Below are 20151 nucleotides of genomic sequence, written 5' to 3'. Positions count from 1 at the left end.
CTCTACAGACGTATTGTTCCCGCAAGAATAGAGACAGTTTCGGCTTCTCTTTGGCCTTGCCGCGAGTGATTCAACGGGAACACGCAGGAACCGCCTGAGGGAGGGGTGCGGACGGTCAGACAGTGGACCAGAGGAGCATCAACCGGTGAGATTGTTCCTTAAATACAGTTTTCATATGCTTTAGTAAACAATGTGGTTGGTTTTTGTAAATTGGTCAGATTTGATGGTTTTGTTGAAATTGATAGATAGATTTGAGTAAGTATGGTGACTAGAAGTTTTTTTGAGTATGGCAGTCAGGGCGGCTGTAGTTAAAAACATGTCGTTTTTGTTCCGTGTCCTGACACCAAATCCCGTGCAGCAGTTGGACTGCGTGATGGAGTATAGCGTGCTCCTGTATATAATGTTTGGATGTTGAAGTGTGGTGTTTTGGTTAATAGCGACTGTAGTTAGGCCTGACAACCATTCCTATGCTGCTAACCTATTGCGTTGCGATTAGTACTGGATTATAAGCGGTTGGACTGCTTGAACATCTGCAATTTAGGTTGGACTTAAATATGCAATTGAGATTGGATCTCATACTTTCAGTGCCTGTAGAAGGCTCCTGTAAATTGCCGCGATTGTTGGTCAGCTTATGGTTTGGATCAGTAGTTATGCTACAGAAGTTGTATATGCACACGCCACTTGTGTTTGTTCTGTATGTGGTTATGGCCCGTGTCACGGGCATTTGTCATTGTCTGGTTGTGGTCGGTCTAGTAAATGCATTTGTCCATTTTGGTATTCCCTGTGCACGAGGGATCCGATTGGCTGCATTGTATATTCCTTGATAGAATATTGGATCTCGTTTACCGAGGTTGGTGTTAACTTGGAAGTTTTGTAATCGCAATGGTTCGTCTTGTTTGGTGTGCGTTTGGGCGAACGCTTACATTGCGTTGTTAATATGGTTATTATGCGAGGCCTACTCTTTTGGCTTTTGCCTTATTTGTGCTGAAATTGTGAAATTGAATTTGCCTTATGGTGTTGTGCTGATGGCTGGCACACGTGGGAGTGTTAGCCTGCTAACTTAGGAGTTTAAGGAAATAATGGCATAAATATAATTAGAGGGATAGCTTAGAAATTGGTATAATGATGATTCTGTGATTTGGTAAAATATGGTCTTGTGGTTTCGTAATGAGGGGTTAAAATAGTGTTTTCTCTCTCCTTGTATGGAGTGGGATGCAGACGATAGCGAAAGTTTTTAGTATTAAGATAACATGCTGTTTCCAATGAAGACTGGATTCAGCCAATATAGTCATAGCCTGCAAAAGAGTGCCATTCTTAAGAGTTTCTTAATTTCCACCATAATGTTGAGTTTTTGTATAGATAATGATAAGCACATTTTTACAAACTGCAAAAATATTAGATAGGTTGGACACTAAATCTAAAATCTTCAGTTAACGAACGATGTAGGCTAAATTGATAGGATAGTCTGAGGACCATAAACGAACATTTGGCCTTGTTAAATGGCTCACCATATATGTGTGGAGCTCAGAGCTTCAGGAAGGGTGGGCAAGTCCACTGGGATGGCTTCCGCCACCCTTAACATTATATCAAGGTAGCATATTACTAAGGGTTGAATTCGAGTGTTCAGCCTGTTCTCACCCGTGGTAATTTTACCAACACAAGCATGTTCAGTTTTGGGATGATAAAACATTAAGTGAAAGCTGCATAAGTTTTCCTTTTGGTTGCTTTAATGTTTACATTTATGATTTTGAATCAAATTGTTGTAAGGGTGGAGACCTTAAGTCATCCAACATTGTTCATTGCTGAGAACAAATTTGATGTTTTTGCATGACTTATACATGGAAGCTGCAATTTTGGCAGTCCGCCCCTATTTTGAATGACATAGACTTACATCTAAAATTGAGAAAATTCCCTAGACTTTAGGAGGTAAATTGAGTCATGATGTTTGTTGGTCTCAACTTAGTTTGGCCATTGCCTGTGGAAATGCTAATTTTGATATGCTAATTTGGGAGATGTTTCAATATGCTTCCTTCACACGAGCGACCGTGTGTGTGGTACAGTTTTTATTTCCGTTGAGGATGTTTTTCTTATTTTCGGTTGTTTTGGTTGGATATTCAGTTTGCGACGTTTACTGGATGTATGTTAGATTCCTCCCAACTATCGATTTTCTTTTTAATTTCGGTTCTGTAATGGTTCTGTTTTCACTTTGAGTCATTTTCGTTGTCTCTGTCGTGAAAGCAGGGGGGGATTGTATGAAATTATTATCTATAGTGGAAAAGTTAAACTTAGAGTTCAAATGAAAAAGAGTTGAACTTAGAGTTCAAAGCAAATTAAATAGGTACTTAAAGAAGTTACGTGAATAATCTAGTTTGTCAAATTGGGTTTTTGAAAAGTATGTTTTATGCGAAATCTAACATGGTTATGGTTGAGTAGAATACATCTTAGCATTTTGAAATGGTTTAGCTAAGCAATAACTAATTTGATTAGTGTGTTACTGTTCAGGTATTTGATTAGAAGTAATCTTATGCATTATGGAATAAGTGGGTAAAAACGTGCAGGGAGCACATGTTGTTATTTCTTAATGTTTACTAAATTTTGCCATGTTTTAATTGATATTGAGAAAATAATTCTGCATCAAGTTATATTTCTGGAAAACCAAGTTGAGAAGTCTTACATGGTCTAAATTGCATAAAGAGATGTACAGACACCCTGTAGCACTCCGCTCACTGACAGGAAAAAAAACAGTTTGAGATGGATTTTAACTTGTTTGGACTCTTTAGAAGAGAAACAGACATTATCAAAATTGGGTATTCTAATTCTAATTTAAGTTCTGTCCTAGTAGGCAATCATTGGAAAGTTAATGGTTAACAGAGGTTTCTTTGAGGTGAATGAAGAGAAAAAAGGTTGTTTTACTATTGTCAATGCCTGGGTTGTTTCTCAAGATAACACCAGTGTCCCTTATTGATAAGACCAGGGTTTGTTCTTAGGTCAGTAGACCACCCCCCACTCCAGGGAGAGCCCTGTGGTGATAAAGGAGTAAAAAGGGGGGGTCATGATTTATGACAGGATTTCAGAGTGTCTTTGATGTGCTAGGATAATAAGAAGAGACTTGGAGAATTCACACAAGTTTCATCTTGTAGAGAAATTAGGCTAAATAACAGTTATGTTAGCTGACCTTCAAGATGGTGTGAAATGTTTGATTTGAAATAAGGTATTTGATCCTTTATCTGAAACAATGGGTGAATTTGATTGTAGTTCCGATACAACACAATCAGATGTAAATCATATAGGTGAACTGAGAATTGTTCATGAACTACTATTAGAGAATGGTACTTCAATGTAAGTAAACTATCTTAACTGATGAGTTTTTGGAACAGTAATGAGATATGTGAAATTGTGTTCTTCTGTTCTTTGTGTTGGTTGTTACACCAACTATAGAAAAGAGTGGAATTGTTATTTTGCTACACTAGCAGAACAAAAGCACCAGAGATGTTAATGTTTTAACGATACTGTTATTGATTTCAACTGTTCTACTCTATTTGGAGAGAAGAAGTAGAGAGATATTGGAAATATAAGGTTTGAGTGTTTGATAGTGTGTGGTTCTAATGTATCAGCGAGATGCAACAAGCTAACGTAATGGACATATGTGATGATGTACTGTGCAGTTGCAACACATTTTCTCAAGGAGAATTCAATGACAGGTACAGGACACTTGAAAGTGATTCAGTGAAAGAGGACTGGTTGGTGCCCAGAGAGACTGAGTTTGGCTTAAAGGACAACTGTGAGGTGGGCTGAGATGAGATGGATCTCACACACACACACACACACACACAGACTGTCCTACAGCTACAAGCAGACTCTACCCTGGGATTCTACATGGATGATCAAAGGACACAGGGTGCATCATAGCTCAATTTGTAGTGTCATGCCAAAGGGCCTGAATGTTTATGTACATGAGATTTCAGTTTTTTCTTTTTAATAATTTGCACAGAATATAAAAAACCTGTTTATGCGTAGGAGTATTATGGAGTATTATGCGTAGGTTAAAGGAAAAAACATGTAATCAATTAAAATATACATCCATAACACAATAAAAAATTCAACGAAAGTGAAGACTATGAAGATTTCCGAAGGGACTGAAAATCTTGAAAGTTAAAAATCTTGAAAGTTAAAGTTGATTAGCATGATCCAATATTTTAAAAAGTCATTTGATTAAAATATTTTTTATTTTAGGTGTGTGTGTGTGCGTCTGTGTGTGTCTCTGTCTGGGAGAAGGGACCAATGTTTCTAAACTCATTCTAACTGTCATCCATAATCATGCTAACTGTGGGGTGGTTAGGGAGGGGAACAATGTCTCTAAAATCATTCAAATTTTGTTTCCCTCCCTAACCACCCCAAAGTTTTGGAAAAAATTTTCCCCGCACTAACTGAATTATTTGAGATAGTGTTCCCCTCCCAAACCACCCCAATGTCTCAAATCATTGTAACTGTTGTGCGGTTAGGGAGGGGAACAATGTTTGAAATAACTGTAACTGTTGGGCAATTAGAAAGGGAAACTACAGTATGTAGTTCAAACCATTCTAACTGTGGGGTGGTTATGAGGGGAACAAAACTTAAAATGTTTCCAAAAATAAATACATAAATACTCACATTTTGTAGGCATTGATTTCATTGTGAACTCCCCACCATTGTCCATACTGTAGAAAAAGCAAAGAAACAGACAGATTGCAGGTAACAGATACATATTACTCATTTGCTCAGTCGCACACACAACTACATAGTATTTTTAGGATTTGTATGGTAAAAGGAAAGATGTAGAAACTGATGTTTGCAGGAACAACCTGAGGCTATAGTGAAGCATTTATAAAATCGTTTGTTCCTTGTTTCTGAAAAACATGTATGAAGAAACCGCCAAATATATGAGGATTTTAAAAACAATACAGCTGAGGTGAAAGTATTGAGTAAAGGAATGGAATATAAGTTTGACAATACAATAGACTGGCAAAGATATTGGAAATTGAGAAAACTAGTAACTACCGAAACATAAAACATTTATAAAGAATATATAATTTCAACTACTTTAATATCCTGCTCATTTTCTGGAACAGACGCCTCTCTCTGGAAGTGCCTTCTTAAAACACTTGGCTACTTAGCCAACTGGATACAACGCTGAAGGGCATTTCGAAATCTGCCAGATATCTAGGGCTTAGTTTTTACTGGTCCGTGTAAGCGGAGCTGGCCAAGAAGAGCGAATGTCTCCTACTGAATGAGTGAGTGCCTGACTGACAAGGAACATTTTGATTTATCACATAGCATAGTGGTTGACTATTAAACTGTCACAAGAAACGAACCAGCCATGGAGAGATTGGAGTAGTTTTAATTATATGTCCTGTATAGCTAATAGCTAGCCATCTTCAGTAATTTCTTTCTAATTCAACGCGTTGAATGTAGTGTTGCAATCCTGTTAAACCTGTTATTGGTTTGGCTATTATAGGTAATATAGGGAACTAGTTTAAAGAAACGTGGAGTTTCAACTAATTGGTTTAACAATGCAGGAAGTAAACAGAAATAACATCTCTAAACATGTATAACATGCAACAACACCCAGTGTTTAAATAGCGTAGTGGTTAAAGACAGTTTGTCGCATAGGACACCACAGATCGAATCAGGCCAGGGCAATAACATTAATTCCTTCGAATCACAGGCCTCCTGACCTAAGCTAGCCTGGTTTCTTGTTCTAAATGTAGAGATGATGGTCAAGAATGCATGTCATGCTAGTTTAGGGTGACCGGTGTTGTGGAAATTTCTTATACAATGTATTCTGATTGTATAAAGGAGTGAGTCCCACTGTTAAGATAGGTACAGGAATGTGTGGGACCTGGTATTTGCATTGGGGGCATCTATTGTCTGTCCAGATACTGTAAGAACTCTTTAAGTTGAAGAAGGTATTTATTGCAGGAAGGATAAGGTGGGGGAAGATAGCATTTGACGTGTGTGATAGAACAAAGGGAAAGGTGTTTGATTGACATGAAACAGATGGCAGCATCTTACCACACCCCTTCTTCCTATGTAATAAATACTGTCGAAATGATGTTTTTATTTAGAAACTATCCACCGTTACTTTGTAACCTGTATACTTTCTCCTTGCAAGCAAGATTAAAACCGTTTATTGCGCAATTGATTTCTCCTGTCTTACCTACCATTTTCATAGAACTTTGGAATTTTAGAAATTGCCATCACAATTTGGGGGCTCGTCCGGGATCCTAATCCTGATCGGTTTGAGTCCCTTTCCTAACAGGTTAACCGTGCACGGCCAGAGAAAGCTCTGGAATTCTAGTATCGTCCAGAAAAGGCTTATCCTTTGACGGGCTGAGAAAGAGTGCCTGACGGGAGCTGTGACTCGTGCTTGATCAGTACAGGTTTCCTGCGGAAATTGAATTTGGAGGCAAGAACGCAATACGGTCTAAAAACTTAAAGTTGGACTTTATAGTTTAAAATCTGCAGTAAAAGGTTGGACCTTTTAAAATCTCATTTGTGGGCTGACGAGCTTGACTTCGCTTTCTGGTTGGTTGAGTATAAATTAGATTTACTGGGTAAATCTGAAACATGGGGACGTGCGACAGTAAATCTTTGCCGGTCTCTCGTGTTTACGCTGGACCGGCAAAAATTATCACTGACGTATATGGTGTTTGGACATGTGAACAATGTTTCTTTGAGTGTTATTAGGTTTTCCGGCGACTGGCGTTTTCATTCGGTGATGGATGCGCGGCCTGTCGGGCTGATTGGAGGTAGATGGCCGTGGTAACGTATGAAAAGTTGTTTGGAAAGCGTAGGCTACGGTGTGTAGACAGTGTGGAGTATATTGATCTGTGTTGTAGTTTTTTTTTGCTCAGGTTAGATGGCTCGTTCTCCTCTGATCGCCCGTCACCCCACCCCTCGGAGTTCAGTTGGACCGATAGGTGGGTCTCCTTGGAGGCCCGCTCGGGACACTGCATCGTTGGAGTCATAACGTGGCCAAGCTCTGTGGACTTTTTCGTTGTGAACGTGGAAATGCTGTGGGCCGCTGGAGGCCGTTTTCTGCTCCGCTTTGGAAGTGTTGAGCATGTCTACGAGTTTCAAGAAAAGTTCCAAAAGTGGGGAGTTGTACACACCAGGTGTACACACCCGTAATCTCTTTGGCCTTGCCGCGAGTGATTCAACGGGAACACGCAGGAACGCTGAACCGCCTGAGGGAGGGGTGCGGACGGTCAGACAGGGGACCAGAGGGAGCATCAACCGGTGAGATTGTTCCTTAATACAGTTTTCATATGCTTTAGTAAACAATGTGGTTGTTTTTGTAAGTCAGATTTGATGGTTTTGTAGAAATTGATAGATGGATTTGAGTAAGTATGGTGACTAGAAGTTTTTTTTGAGTATTGCAGTCAGGGCGGCTGTAGTTAGAAACATGTCGTTTTTGTTCCATGTCCTGACACCAATTCCCGTGCAGCAGTTGGACTGCGTGATGGAGTATAGCGTGCTCCTGTATGTGTGTTTGTAAGTGTGGTGTTTTGGTTAATAGCGACTGTAGTTAGGCCTGACAACCATTCCTATGCTGCTAACCTATTGCGTTGCGATTAGTGCTGGATTATAAGCGGTTGGACTGCTTGAACATCTGCAATTTAGGTTGGACTTAAATATGCAATTGAGATTGGATCTCATACTTTCAGTGCCTGTAGAAGGCTCCTGTAAATTGCCGCAATTGTTGGTCAGCTTATGGTTTGGATCAGTATGCTACAGAAGTTGTATATGCACGCGCCACTTGTGTTTGTACTGAATGTGGTTATGGCCCGAGTCAAGGGCATTTGTCATTGTCTGGTTGTGGTCGGTCTAGTAAATGCATTTGTCCATTTTGGTATTCCCTGTGCACGAGGGATCCGATTGGCTGCATTGTATATTCCTTGATAGAATATTGGATCTCGTTTACCGAGGTTGGTGTTAACTTGGAAGTATTTGTAATCGCAATGTTTCTTCTTGTTTGGAGTGCGTTTGGGCGAACGCTTACATTGCGTTGTTAACATGGTTATTATGCGAGGCCTACTCTTTTGGCCTTTGCCTTTGTGTTGAAATTGAATTTGCCTGATGGCTTGCACACGTGGGATGTTAGCCTGCTAACTTAGGAGTTTAAGAAAATAATGGCATAAATATAATTAGAGGGATAGCTTAGAAATTGGTATAATGATTATTCTGTGATTTGGTAAAATATGGTCTCGTGGTTTCGTAATGAGGGGTTAAAATAGTGTTTTCTCTCTCCTTGTATGGAGTGGGATGCAGACCATAGCGAAAGTTTTAGTATTAAGATAACATGCTGTTTTCCATGAAGACTGGATTCAGCCAATATAGTCATAGCTTGCAAAAGAGGGTAAAATGACTACGGCCTGTTTATTCCCCAAATAGTCAAAGCCAGTTTATTCCCCGTTTAAATTAACCTAAAATTAGACGTCCTATTTTAAATGCTAAATTGAGTTTGGTTAAATAATGGAGTTCTCTTAAGTATTTTCCAACGATAACTGGGATAATACTCGTGTTTTTAAAACCAACGCATGATACTCGTTCATGGAATTTGAATTCTGGAATGGTACATTAGTGAACAAATAGGGTATTGATGTAAAGGTGTTTAAGGCTACATTGAATTTCCTTTGGATTTCTCATTGTACCTTGATTATAGTGACGTCATAAATCTGTTTTCTGCCTGGATTGCCATTCTTAAGAGTTTCTTAATTTCCACCATAATGTTGAGTTGTTGTATAGATACTGATAAGCACATTTTTACAAACTGCGAAAATATTAGATAGGTTGGACACTAAATCTAGAATCTTCAGTTAACGAATGATGTAGGCTAAATTGAGAGGATGGTCTGGGGACCATAAACGAACATTTGGCCTTGCTAATGGCTTACCATATATGTGTGGAGCTCAGAGCTTCAGGAAGGGTGGGCAGGTCCACTGGGATGGCTTCCGCCACCCTTAACATTATATCAAGGTAGCATATTACTAAGGGTTAAATTCGAGTGTTCAGCCTGTTCTCACACGTGGTAATTTTACCAACACATGTTCAGTTTTGGGATGATAAAACATTAAGTGAAAGCAGAATAAGTTTTCCTTTTGGTTGCTTTAATGTTTACATTTATGATTTCGAATCAAATTGTAGTAAGGGTGGAGACCTTGAGTCATCCAACATTGTTAATTGCTAGAACAAATTCGATGTCTTTGCATGAGATATGCATGGAAGTAGCGATTTTGGCTGACCGCCACTATTTTGAATGACGTTGACTTACATCTAAAATTGAGAAAATTCACTAGAGTTTAGGAGGTAAATTGAGTCATGATGTTTGTTGGTCTCAAATTAGTTTGGCCATTGCCTGTGTAGATGCACATTTTGATATGCTAATTTGGGAGTTCCTTCACACGAGCGACCGTGTGTGTGGTACAGTTTTTATTTCCTTTGTTTTTCTTTTCGGTTGTTTTGGTTGGATATTCAGTTTGCGACGTTTACTGGATGTATGTTAGATTCCTCCCAACTATCGATTTTCTTTTTAATTTCGGTCCTGTAATGTTTCTGCTTTCAAGCTTGAAGTCATTTTCTGTCTTGAAAGCAGGGGGGGGATTGTATGAAATGATTATCTATAGTGGAAAAGAGTTGAACTTAGAGTTCAAATGAAAAAGAGTTGAACTTAGAGTTCAAAGCAAATTAAATAGGTACTTAAAGAAGTTACGTGAATAATCTAGTTTGTCAAATTGGGTTTTTGAAATGTATGTTTTATGTGAAATCTAACATGGTTATGGTTGAGTGGAATACATCTTGCCATTTTTTAAATGGTTTGGCTAAGCAATAACTAATTTGATGGGTGTGTTACTGTTCAGTTAGTTTAATATTTGATTAGAAGTAATCATATTCATCTCATGCATTATGGAATAAGTGGGTAAAAACGTGCAGGGAGCACATTTAGTTATTTCTTACATGTTTACAAAATGTTACCATGTTTTAATTGATATTGAGAAAATAATTCTGCATGAAGTTATATTTCTGGAAAACCAAGTTGAGAATTCTTACATAGTCTAAATTGCATAAAGAGAGGTACAGACCCACTGTAGCACTCCACTCACTGACAGTTTGAGATGGATTTTAACTTGTTTGGACTCTTTAGAAGAGAAACAGACATTATCAGTAAATATAAACTTACTCTCAAACATATCACAGAGTTTCATTCTTTCAAAGTTTTACTCATGAAAGTTAACCAGGCCGATAAATCATTTTACATAGCTACTATTTATAGGCCCCCCGGGCCATACACATTGTTCCTCAATGAGTTTCTAGAATTCTTGTCTAACCTTGTAGTCATGGCAGATAGTATTCTAATTTTTGGCGATTTCAATATCCATATGGAAAACCCCAATGATCCTCTTCAAAAAGCCTTTCAAGCCATAATTGACTCAATGGGTTTCATCCAACATGTCTCAGGTCCAACACACTGCCATACCTTAGATTTAGTCCTGTCACGAGAAATAGATATTGTAGATCTAATAATTTACCCCCAAAATCCTGGATTATCAGATCACTGTCTTATTACATTTACCGTTAAAACAAGAAATCCACTTGCCCCCCAAACAATGAGTTTCAAAAGCCGTACTATAAATTCTCGGATTACAAATAAATTCCTTGATATTCTTACTAGTTCGCTCATTAATGACAGAGTTAATAAATCTGTAAACGATCAAATCGAGGATCTAAACTCAATACTGCGAAATATATTAGACATAGTTGCACCACTAAAAACTAAAGAAATACGCAACAAGAAACTTGCTCCTTGGTACACCGACAATACTAGAGCACTTAAGCAAGCCAGAAAATTGGAGCGAAAGTGGCGCTCCACCAAGTTGGAAGTATTTAGACTAGCCTGGATAGACAGTACAGTACAATACCGAAAATCACTCACGTCTGCTCGATCAGCTTATTTCTCCAACCTGATTGAGGCGAACAAAAACAATCCAAAATTTCTCTTTGATACAGTTGCAAAGTTAACAAAAAAGCAACGCTTAGCAAGTGAAGTGGGTCTTCACTTTAGTTGTAATGAATACATGAACTACTTTGATGAAAAGATCGTCACCATTAGAAAACAAATAACTGAATCCTTAAATAGTTATGGTCCTAAAAATCTCAGTTGTCCAAAAAATTTCCGGAACCTCCCTGATCAGGTGTCAATGGGGACACTTGAATTTTTTGATACCGTATCGCTCGACACATTTACAAAATTTGTAATGAGTTCTAAACCCACAAACTCTCAGCTAGACCCGATTCCTACAAAATGACTTAAGGAGTTTTTTCCTGTGCTAGGTCAGCCAATGCTGAACATAATAAATTGCTCCCTTTCCTCCGGATGCGTACCAAACTCACTAAAAATTGCGGAAATTAAGCCTCTTCTAAAAAAATCTAATCTAGATCCCGACAATTATAGGCCAATATCAAACCTCCCGTTTCTCTTAAAAATCTTAGAAAAATGTGTTTCCCAACAACTGAATGCCTTCCTAAAGACAAAAACATTTATGAAATATTCCAGTCCGGTTTTAGATCCCATCATAGTACTGAGACTGCACTCGTGAAGGTAACAAATGACCTTCTAATGGCCTCAGACAAAGGTTCCGCATCCGTCCTGTTGCTTCTTGATCTTAGTGCTGCTTTTGACACTATTGATCACTCCCTTCTCTTAGAGAGACTGGAAACCAATATTGGGCTACGTGTACATGTTCTAGCCTGGTTTAAATCTTATTTATCTGAAAGATATCAGTTCGTTAGTGTGGATGGCATATCCTCTGACAAGTCAAAGGTATGCTTTGGAGTTCCTCAAGGCTCGGTTCTGGGCCCATTACTTTTCTCACTATACATGCTCCCTCTGGGCGATGTAATCCGAAATCACAATATTAACTTTCACTGCTATGCTGATGACACACAGTTATATATTTCAATGAAGCATGGAGAAGCCCCTAAATTAGCTATTTTGGAAGCATGCGTTTCAGATATTAGGAAGTGGATGACAGAGAATTTCTTGCTCTTAAACTCAAATAAAACAGAAATGCTCCTTTTAGGACCCAAAAAACAAAGAGCGTTGTTAGCAGATCTCACTGTGAACCTCGACGGCTGCATGGTCGTATCCCAAAAAACTGTAAGAAACCTTGGCGTTACCCTTGACCCTGACCTCTCCTTTGAAGAACATATAAAATATGTCTCAAGAGTTGCTTATTTTCATCTTCTTAACATCGCAAAAATTAGAAACTTTCTATCAAAAACTGATGCAGAAAAATTAATCCATGCTTTCGTTACTTCTAGATTAGATTACTGCAATGCTCTTCTCTCTGGTTATCCAGACAAATTAATAAATAAACTTCAATTAGTGCTGCACACAGCTGCTAGAATCCTAACTAGAACAAAAAAATTGAACACATTACTCCTGTCCTGGCATCCTTACATTGGCTGCCTGTTAGGGTTAGGGCTGATTTTAAGGTTTTACTCTTAACCTATAAATCAATACATGGACTTGCTCCTATTTACCTTGCTGAAATGATCCAGCCATACATACCTACACGTAACCTTAGATCGCAAGATGCAGGCCTTTTAATTGTACCTACAATTTCTAAACAAACAGTTGGCGGCAGGGCCTTTTCTCAGAGAGCTCCACTCCTGTGGAATGATCTGCCAATTAAGGTTAGAAATGCAAACTCAGTGCAAACTTTCAAGTGTCTACTAAAAACTCATCTCTACAGCACGGTTTATAATTAGGTGTAGCCTGACCAGGTGGACTAGGACAGGGACAGCAACGGGCCCCCCAAACCAGGTAATCCGCAGGTGTGGACCAGGACCTCATCTCCTCCTAAAATGTAAAACTGGAGGAGACTGAGAAAAGTTAGTAGTGCATTCCTCATATCCCCCAGCACAATAATATAGCAGCGTAACACCTTGGAACTGAGAGGGGGGGTCCGGTGACACTGTGGCCCTACCCGGGGGAGGCCCCGGACAGGGAACCAACAGGCAGGAAATCAATACACCCACATTGCCAGGCATCAACCAAAGGGACACACACCAACCGCAACCCCCCTGAATGAGGGCCGAGTATTGCTAGCAACGTACAGCCCAATTGCACAAGTGCGCAACAGAGAGTCAACAACAAGCCAGTGACTCTTCCCCCGAAAGGCATTGGAGGGAGGGCATCCCAGTAGCGACGAGAGCACTCACTGGATGTGTTGGGATGACAATTAGCACCTCTAAATCTGAGGCTATGATTCTCAGCAGGAAACCGATTGAGTGCCTTCTCCGGGTAGGGAATGAAGCGTTACCCAAGTAAAGGAGTTCAAGTATCTCAGGGTCTTGTTCGCGAGTGAGGGGACAATGGAGCGGGAGATTGGGCGAAGAATCGGTGCAGCGAGGGCGGTATTGCATTTGCTTTACCACACCATTGTGACGAAAAGAGAGCTAAGCCGGAAGACCGAAAGAACTACATCGCGAGTACAAGCGGCTGAAATGGGTTTTCTCAGAAGGGTGGCTGTCATCCGTGAGGAATTCGGAGTAGAGCCGCAGCTCCTTTGCATCGAAACACGTCTCCCTAGGGAGGTGTTCCAGGCACGTCCAGCTGGGAGGACACCTCGAGGTAGACCCAGGACTAGTTGGAGAGATTATATTTTGACACTGGCCTGGGATGCCCTGGGATCCCCCAGTCAGAGCCGGCAAATGGGCTCGGGAAAGGGAAGTTTGGGGTCCCCTGCTGGAGCTGCAGTCCCCGACTAGGTTGACCGCAGTGAACAAATCCTCTTGCCACTGGCCGTTTTAACCGCTAATTAGCCATTCATGAATGACATTGATGAATTAACTATCATTATAGGTGACAATAACTGACTTTTTTTGTCAAGTGAAAAGACCAGAGAATCGTGTAGCCAGCAAAGTGTTTGTCTATCCTGAACAAATCCTAAAAGAACTCCACCTATTTGTTGTTTTCTTTTCATTGGGGGGATAGGTACTGCATACCTTGCTCATTGCCTGTGGGGATTGCATGGTGTTGATGTTGTTATTAGTAGTAATGTAGTGTAATAAAATATGTGTTTTGGAAGGTTTGTGAAGGTGTCGTATTGTCTGGCGTCTCAGCTCAGTGGGACATCCTAATCTCACACCAATGGGCCTATTTTCTTCCTGAAAGGAACAGACGTACACGTTGGGGGCCAAGGTAGCCCCATCTGCTTGCACAAACCAGGTGTGAGGATGAACAAATCAACTGCACTGATGTTTGGTCTTTTAATGTGTGTCCCACAGAGGGATAAACTCTCCAATAGGTTTCAATGCTGTACATGTTATGCATTGCTTGTTACAGGTAAATGTTTACTGGATGAAGAATCCTGTAAGACCAAGTGTCTAGCTTCGGATGGTTCTAATTGAATATATGTAAATGTGTGAATGCTGGTTCATTTGTTTTCATTGTTTTCCTATTATAGATGCAATGGGAGAGTTTGGAATCGGTCTGTCTGGTGGGGATAAATAATGAAGCTTGACTTAGTTCCTGGAGTCTATCATTAACAGAAGCTCCTAGCACACCTTTGTGTTATAGTGTCTTAAATAGTGTTGATATACTTGATAGACTTTTAGACTAATTGGAAGGATGTATGTAACTATGTTTTGTATTGTAACTTTATTACTTGATTGGAATAAGCTGTATTACTTTGGAATATAGATTACTACGGCATTTCTCATTCATCTCCATACTCAAGCTTGTAGGGCTAATGATAATTACACACACATAAGTGCATCTAAGCAACCAGACTTGGCATCTCTGATTCCTGGATATCGAAGCAGTCTACTTAGGCCCAGGAATGCATGCCACTGACATGTCACCCTGAGTCATGGGTTTTGCAACATTCTGTGTAGCCTCAGGAACACACGCCATTTTACTGTATGGTTTGTGTTAAATGACATACACCTTATGGGCACTTAAGATAACTTATATAGGCACACACGCATACGTAAATCAGTGTGACCAGACTGGTCATCCTTGAGTTCCGGGTTGCTACACAAATACCTTGTTTTCTGTACTTGACTGATCAGGAACATTGAGGATAACGTAGGCTGTGAAACATATGATCTTTAAATGTTTGGCTTGTGACGAAAGATTAGCTTCCGTTTTCCAAGAACTTCCAGAATATGTGACAGAATTCCAGAAACTGGACTTAAGTTGCATGTCACTACTTTTCAGGAGAGACGTTTGTAATATGAAAGACGTGTTCTGGGACATTTAGTCTTTTTTGAAGAAATGCCTTCTTGAAGTTGTGAACTTGAATGTGACTTAATAACTAACTAGTATGCAAAGTGTAAATATGAATAAAACGTAAAACTCAAACCTTTGTTTAACCAGCGGAAAATACAAAACTTTTCCTTTACTGGCTGAGATAATGAAGGGGCTGGACATGCTGATATACTAAGTTCTGATTGGTCTATCAAGTCACCGGCTTAGAGCGCAACTACTTGGTCAGTATCATTGCGATCCTGGACATTTCAAACATGGACAAGTGCCAACCCAGTCCTTCAGTACAGTAAGACTGCGAAACGACTTAGTGGCTGTTCACCTGCACTCTCAAACTTACATTGCTGTTGCTATTTATTATGAATCCTGATGCTAAGCCACTTTACCTTTCACTGTACTGTTTATACCTGATGTATCAAGTGTATGTGAAAAAACTTGAATTTAATAGTATTTGGTTTGATATAGCACAAGGTCAGAGTGTCCCCATTTGAATACTTAAAGAGCTGGGTGGGATTAAAGCCTAAGAGGGTGTGAACTATGCTGAATGGGCATCAACAAAGACCAGCTCTCTGGCAAGTGTGAATCTTTCAAATACTATTAAATTCAGGTTTCTTGTTACCAATCAAGAATGCCCCCTAGGACAAATACCAGATCCCTCTCTAACACATTCATCTTCACATCCAAACAATGGGACTCAGTCCTTTAAACAGTAAGAATGCATCAGGTTTCAGAAGTCTGTATTGCCAGCTCTCGCTGGGCAATACAGACTTTCAGCTCCCTCCAAAGATTTCAATTGGGTTCAGGTCTGGAGACTGGCTAGGCCACTCCAGGACCTTGAGTTGCCCTGGCTGTGTGTTTCGGGTCGTTGTCATGCTGGAAGACCCAGCCACGACCCATCTTCAATGCTCTTACTGAGGGAAGGAGGATGTTGGCCAAGATCTCGCAATACATGGCCCCATCCATCCTCCCCTCAATACGGAGCAGTTGTCCTGTCCCCTTTGCAGAAAAGCATCCCCAAAGAATGATGTTTCCAACTCCATGCTTCACGGTTGGGATGGTGTTCTTGGGGTTGTACTCATCCTTCTTCTTCCTCCAAACACGGCGAGTGGAGTTTAGACCAAAAAGCTCTATTTTTGTCTCATCAGACCACATGACCTTCTCCCATTCCTCCTCTGGATCATCCAGATGGTCATTGGCAAACTTCAGATGGGCCTAGACATGCGCTGGCTTGAGCAGGGGGACAGGACCTTAATCCATGACGGCGTAGTGTGTTACTAATGGTTTTCTTTGAGACTGCGGTTCCAGCTCTCTTCAGGACATACACCAGGTCCTGCCGTGTAATTCTGGGCTGATCCCTCACCTTCCTCATGATCATTGATGCCCCACGAAGTGAGATTTTGCAAGGAGCCCCAGACCGAGGGAGATTGACCATCATTTTGAACTTCTTCCATTTTCTAATAATTGCGCCAACAGTTGTTGCCTTCTCGCCAAGCTGCTTGACTATTGTCCTGTAGCCCATCCCAGCCTTGTGCATGTCTACAATTTTATCCCTGATGTCCTTACACTGCTCTCTGGTCTTGGCCAATGTAGAGAGGTTGGAGTCTGTTTGACTGAGTGTGTGGACAGGTGTAACCAGTTCAAACAGGTGCAGTTAATACAGGTAATGAGTGGAGAACAGGAGGGCTTCTTAAAGAAAAACTAACAGGTCTGTGAGGGCCGGAATTCTTACTGGTTGGTAGGTGATCAAATACTTATGTCATGCAATAAAATGCAAATTAATTATTTAAAAATAATACAATGTGATTTTCTGGAGTACAGACCTCTACATGCTTTGTAAGTGGGAACACTTACTTGTTCCCCCCACTGTAGCTAGCTAGTTAGCTGCCATTTACATTTTTGTTATTTGGTCTTACCTATCTTTCTACGGAGACGTGCTACATTGTGATACGTGCAGAATGTGGTTTGGCATTGTCCTGCTGAAATAAGCAAGGCCTTCCCTGTAAAAAGCGTTGTCTAGATGGCATCATATGTTGCTCCAAAACCTGCATATAGTGTTCAGCATTTGCAGTGCCTTCACAGAAGTGCATGTCCCTCATGCCATTTGCAGTAATGCAGCCCGATACCATCACAGATGCTTTTGCACTGTGTGCTGATAACAAGCCGTATGGTCTCTCTCCTCTCTAGCCCGGAGGACATGGCGTCAGATCATTCCCAAAAAGAATGTCAATTTGGATTTGTCAGACCAAAGGACAGTTTTCCATTTCGCTGGAGTCCATCTTAAATGAGTTTGGGCCCTTTGTATGTGAGAGTTTTAACTAGCATTTGTGGATGCGACATGCCGTGTTCATAGACAATGGTATTGGGAAGTGTTCCAGATCCATGCAGCCCATTACAGAATTGTTTCAGTTTTTCATGCAGTGAAATCCATCAAATCAAATCACATCCATCAAAATTTTGGTTTTTGCCTGTGTCTCTTGTGTATAGAAATTCCTCCGGATTCTCTGAATATTTTAATGCTATTGTGTACCATGCACGATGAGATCCCCAAACTCTTTGCAATAGGCTGTGCTATGTTATTCTTGATTGTGTCACTACAGTATTTGCCTGTGAAGTCTTTCACAGAGTGGTAACTGAAGAACTGTTGCTGTGACCTCAATCATAATGAAGATGAAGGTTTGTAAACATTAGTCAGACTAAACTTTTTTTTATTTGTATAGTGCACCTTATCTTATAACATCCACATGGAGAACCCAGAAGCCTATGCTCAAGTGTAGTACATGGATTGTAGTTCATCCTCCTCATACTCCTTAGTTAGAGCAGATGTCAGTCAAATACAGACAGAGTTTTGTGCAGTGATGAGATGTTTACTTCACAGTATCAAGAAAACTGAGTAAATGTTTTTTGGCTCACCATCTTTTGGAGACTACTCCATAATGTAGACATTACTCAGGTCTACTCTTAGAAATGCTCCTTATCATAAAATATAATTACACTTCAATAATCTTAAAGCATATACTTGAAATTTGATACTTCAAGATATGATAAACTTAAAAAATATATATATATATTTACATTCATATTGAACACAGCTCTAGGTCTTTTTAGATGATGCTATGTGAAAACTGAATTTTAGGTATATTAGTTTGAAGTTAGGATATCCTAAACATGTAAACGTGGGTTTGGTGTGTCCAACTTAAACTGTTCAACTGTTTATAAACATCCACAAATTCTGCAGAGAGATGCACTACGCCAGATATACATTCAACATGAGAGGTGTGACCAGTTCATGGTCTAGTAATGTTCTGACAAAGGACTGTTCTGAGAATGGACTGTTTCTGAGAGAGACGGTTGCAACTGTATACTTGTATTTTGTTCATGGGATTGCAGGTGTGTCTTTTTCCCCAGAACCTAATCCTTCAGTTCCTACCATTGTGTAGTAGGGAAGTCTGTTTTTCTGAAGTATTCAGGTAGACTCATTGACCGGTCACTCTTCATGGACAGACAGCTGGGTGCAAGGGATTCTGCTCTCTCTTTACAAACCCTGAGCAAAACATATTTATAGTCAGAACACATGTAAATACCTAGAGGAGTCTCTTGTTTAGTAGAAATGTAATGTCTCTCTTAATGGAATTCACTTCAATATGCCTTGTTTCTCACTGGGAACATTTTATTTGTGTCCATTTTAAAAGGATACATTTAATAACAACACCTAATCAATTTAAATCTCTTACCTCGCAACCTCACTCTTTATGTTTTTCTCCCCAGATATACTCCTTATCGAGGCAGTGGTTGCCTCCTCTGTCCCAGAGTACCTCCTTTTAGAGGCTGTACCCCGCTCTCTCTCCCCAGAGAAACTCATTTTAGATTAGATCGCCTCATTAGTTTTAAGCCTGCACATAGAAAAAATTCAAAATATTTTAAAAACATAAATGAAGGAAATTAAATTGTTGGACTTGCCTACCACTAGATGGCAACTAAAGACCATTGATTAATATCAACAGTCGTATGTTTGAGATAACAGAGCTACTTAGTGAGTGTGTACATACACGCCGAGACTGTTCTGCACAGAGCCGTATTCTAAATATATATTCTACATGATACTGGACAGTCTTTTACTCAGAGCCCTCTAGATGCTCTGAATATATGATCCTGGACAGAGACACTTTTACTCAGAGACGTATTGTGATCTTGGATACAGCTACTTTTACTCACTGACATATTAGGTATTTGTAGGTATGTTTAACCTTCTTTAACTGGGTAAGTCTGCTAAAACAGATTCTTATTTACAGCAACGACCTGGGAGAAATTAGCATGAGTGTAATAGCTAACCTCTGGCAGCTGCAGCCCAGACCAGCTCAGAATTTGTTTAAATAGTCGTACCCAACCGTTTAATCTTAGAAAATGCTGGATTTTCAGTAACTAAACCAGCTCTCTGTTGTGTAATACAATTAGTAACTTCAGCTGTTCTCTCTTCTGTACTTTGGGATCTGTTTCTGAAATACTCACGTTATTTCGTTTCCTCCTTTGACTGTTCTTTTTGTAGAATTATGTCTTCTCAGAATGGATTCTGAACAGTAACACTTTCACTTTCGGTACTTAAGTTCCCTTTTCAAAATGCAGACGACGGAAATTGATTGATATCAACTTTTATTTAAGTAAGTGTCATGAGTACAACCTAAAAAAAATGTATATACATTTTTTTTGTTTAATACTATAAATAAAAGTAGATGACAAACACCTAACAAGTTATACAGAGCATATACAAAAAATGTAAAAGGATAAAATAACAAAGCTGATAGTACAATGCTATTACACTAATAAGGACACAGTAAGAATGA

At 39.8% G+C, this 20151-nt stretch overlaps 1 protein-coding gene across 3 annotated transcripts in view; it reads right to left on the bottom strand.

Annotated features, from left to right (window-relative positions):
* The window catches only part of LOC105007761 (NACHT, LRR and PYD domains-containing protein 12-like), a 52069-nt gene extending 32122 nt beyond the window's left edge, over nucleotides 1-19947 (bottom strand). For all 3 annotated transcript variants that reach the window (XR_002196559.2, XM_013132807.4, XM_013132808.3), the window contains exons 1-4: nucleotides 19820-19947; nucleotides 19045-19203; nucleotides 18741-18854; nucleotides 4651-4697 (exon numbers count right to left, since the gene is read on the bottom strand). Coding sequence is in view for 2 of the 3 variants with exons in the window: in XM_013132807.4 (XP_012988261.1) it covers nucleotides 4651-4697; nucleotides 18741-18854; nucleotides 19045-19172 (289 nt within the window). In the remaining variant the exon portion in view is untranslated. The remainder of the gene's footprint in view (nucleotides 1-4650; nucleotides 4698-18740; nucleotides 18855-19044; nucleotides 19204-19819) is intronic.
* Nucleotides 19948-20151: the final 204 nt, after the last annotated feature.

This window comes from Esox lucius, chromosome 11 (genome assembly GCF_011004845.1).
Source record: "Esox lucius isolate fEsoLuc1 chromosome 11, fEsoLuc1.pri, whole genome shotgun sequence".
Lineage (NCBI taxonomy): Eukaryota > Metazoa > Chordata > Actinopteri > Esociformes > Esocidae > Esox > Esox lucius.
Note: the sequence above shows the minus strand (reverse complement) of the source record. Positions and strands in the feature narration are given on the sequence as shown.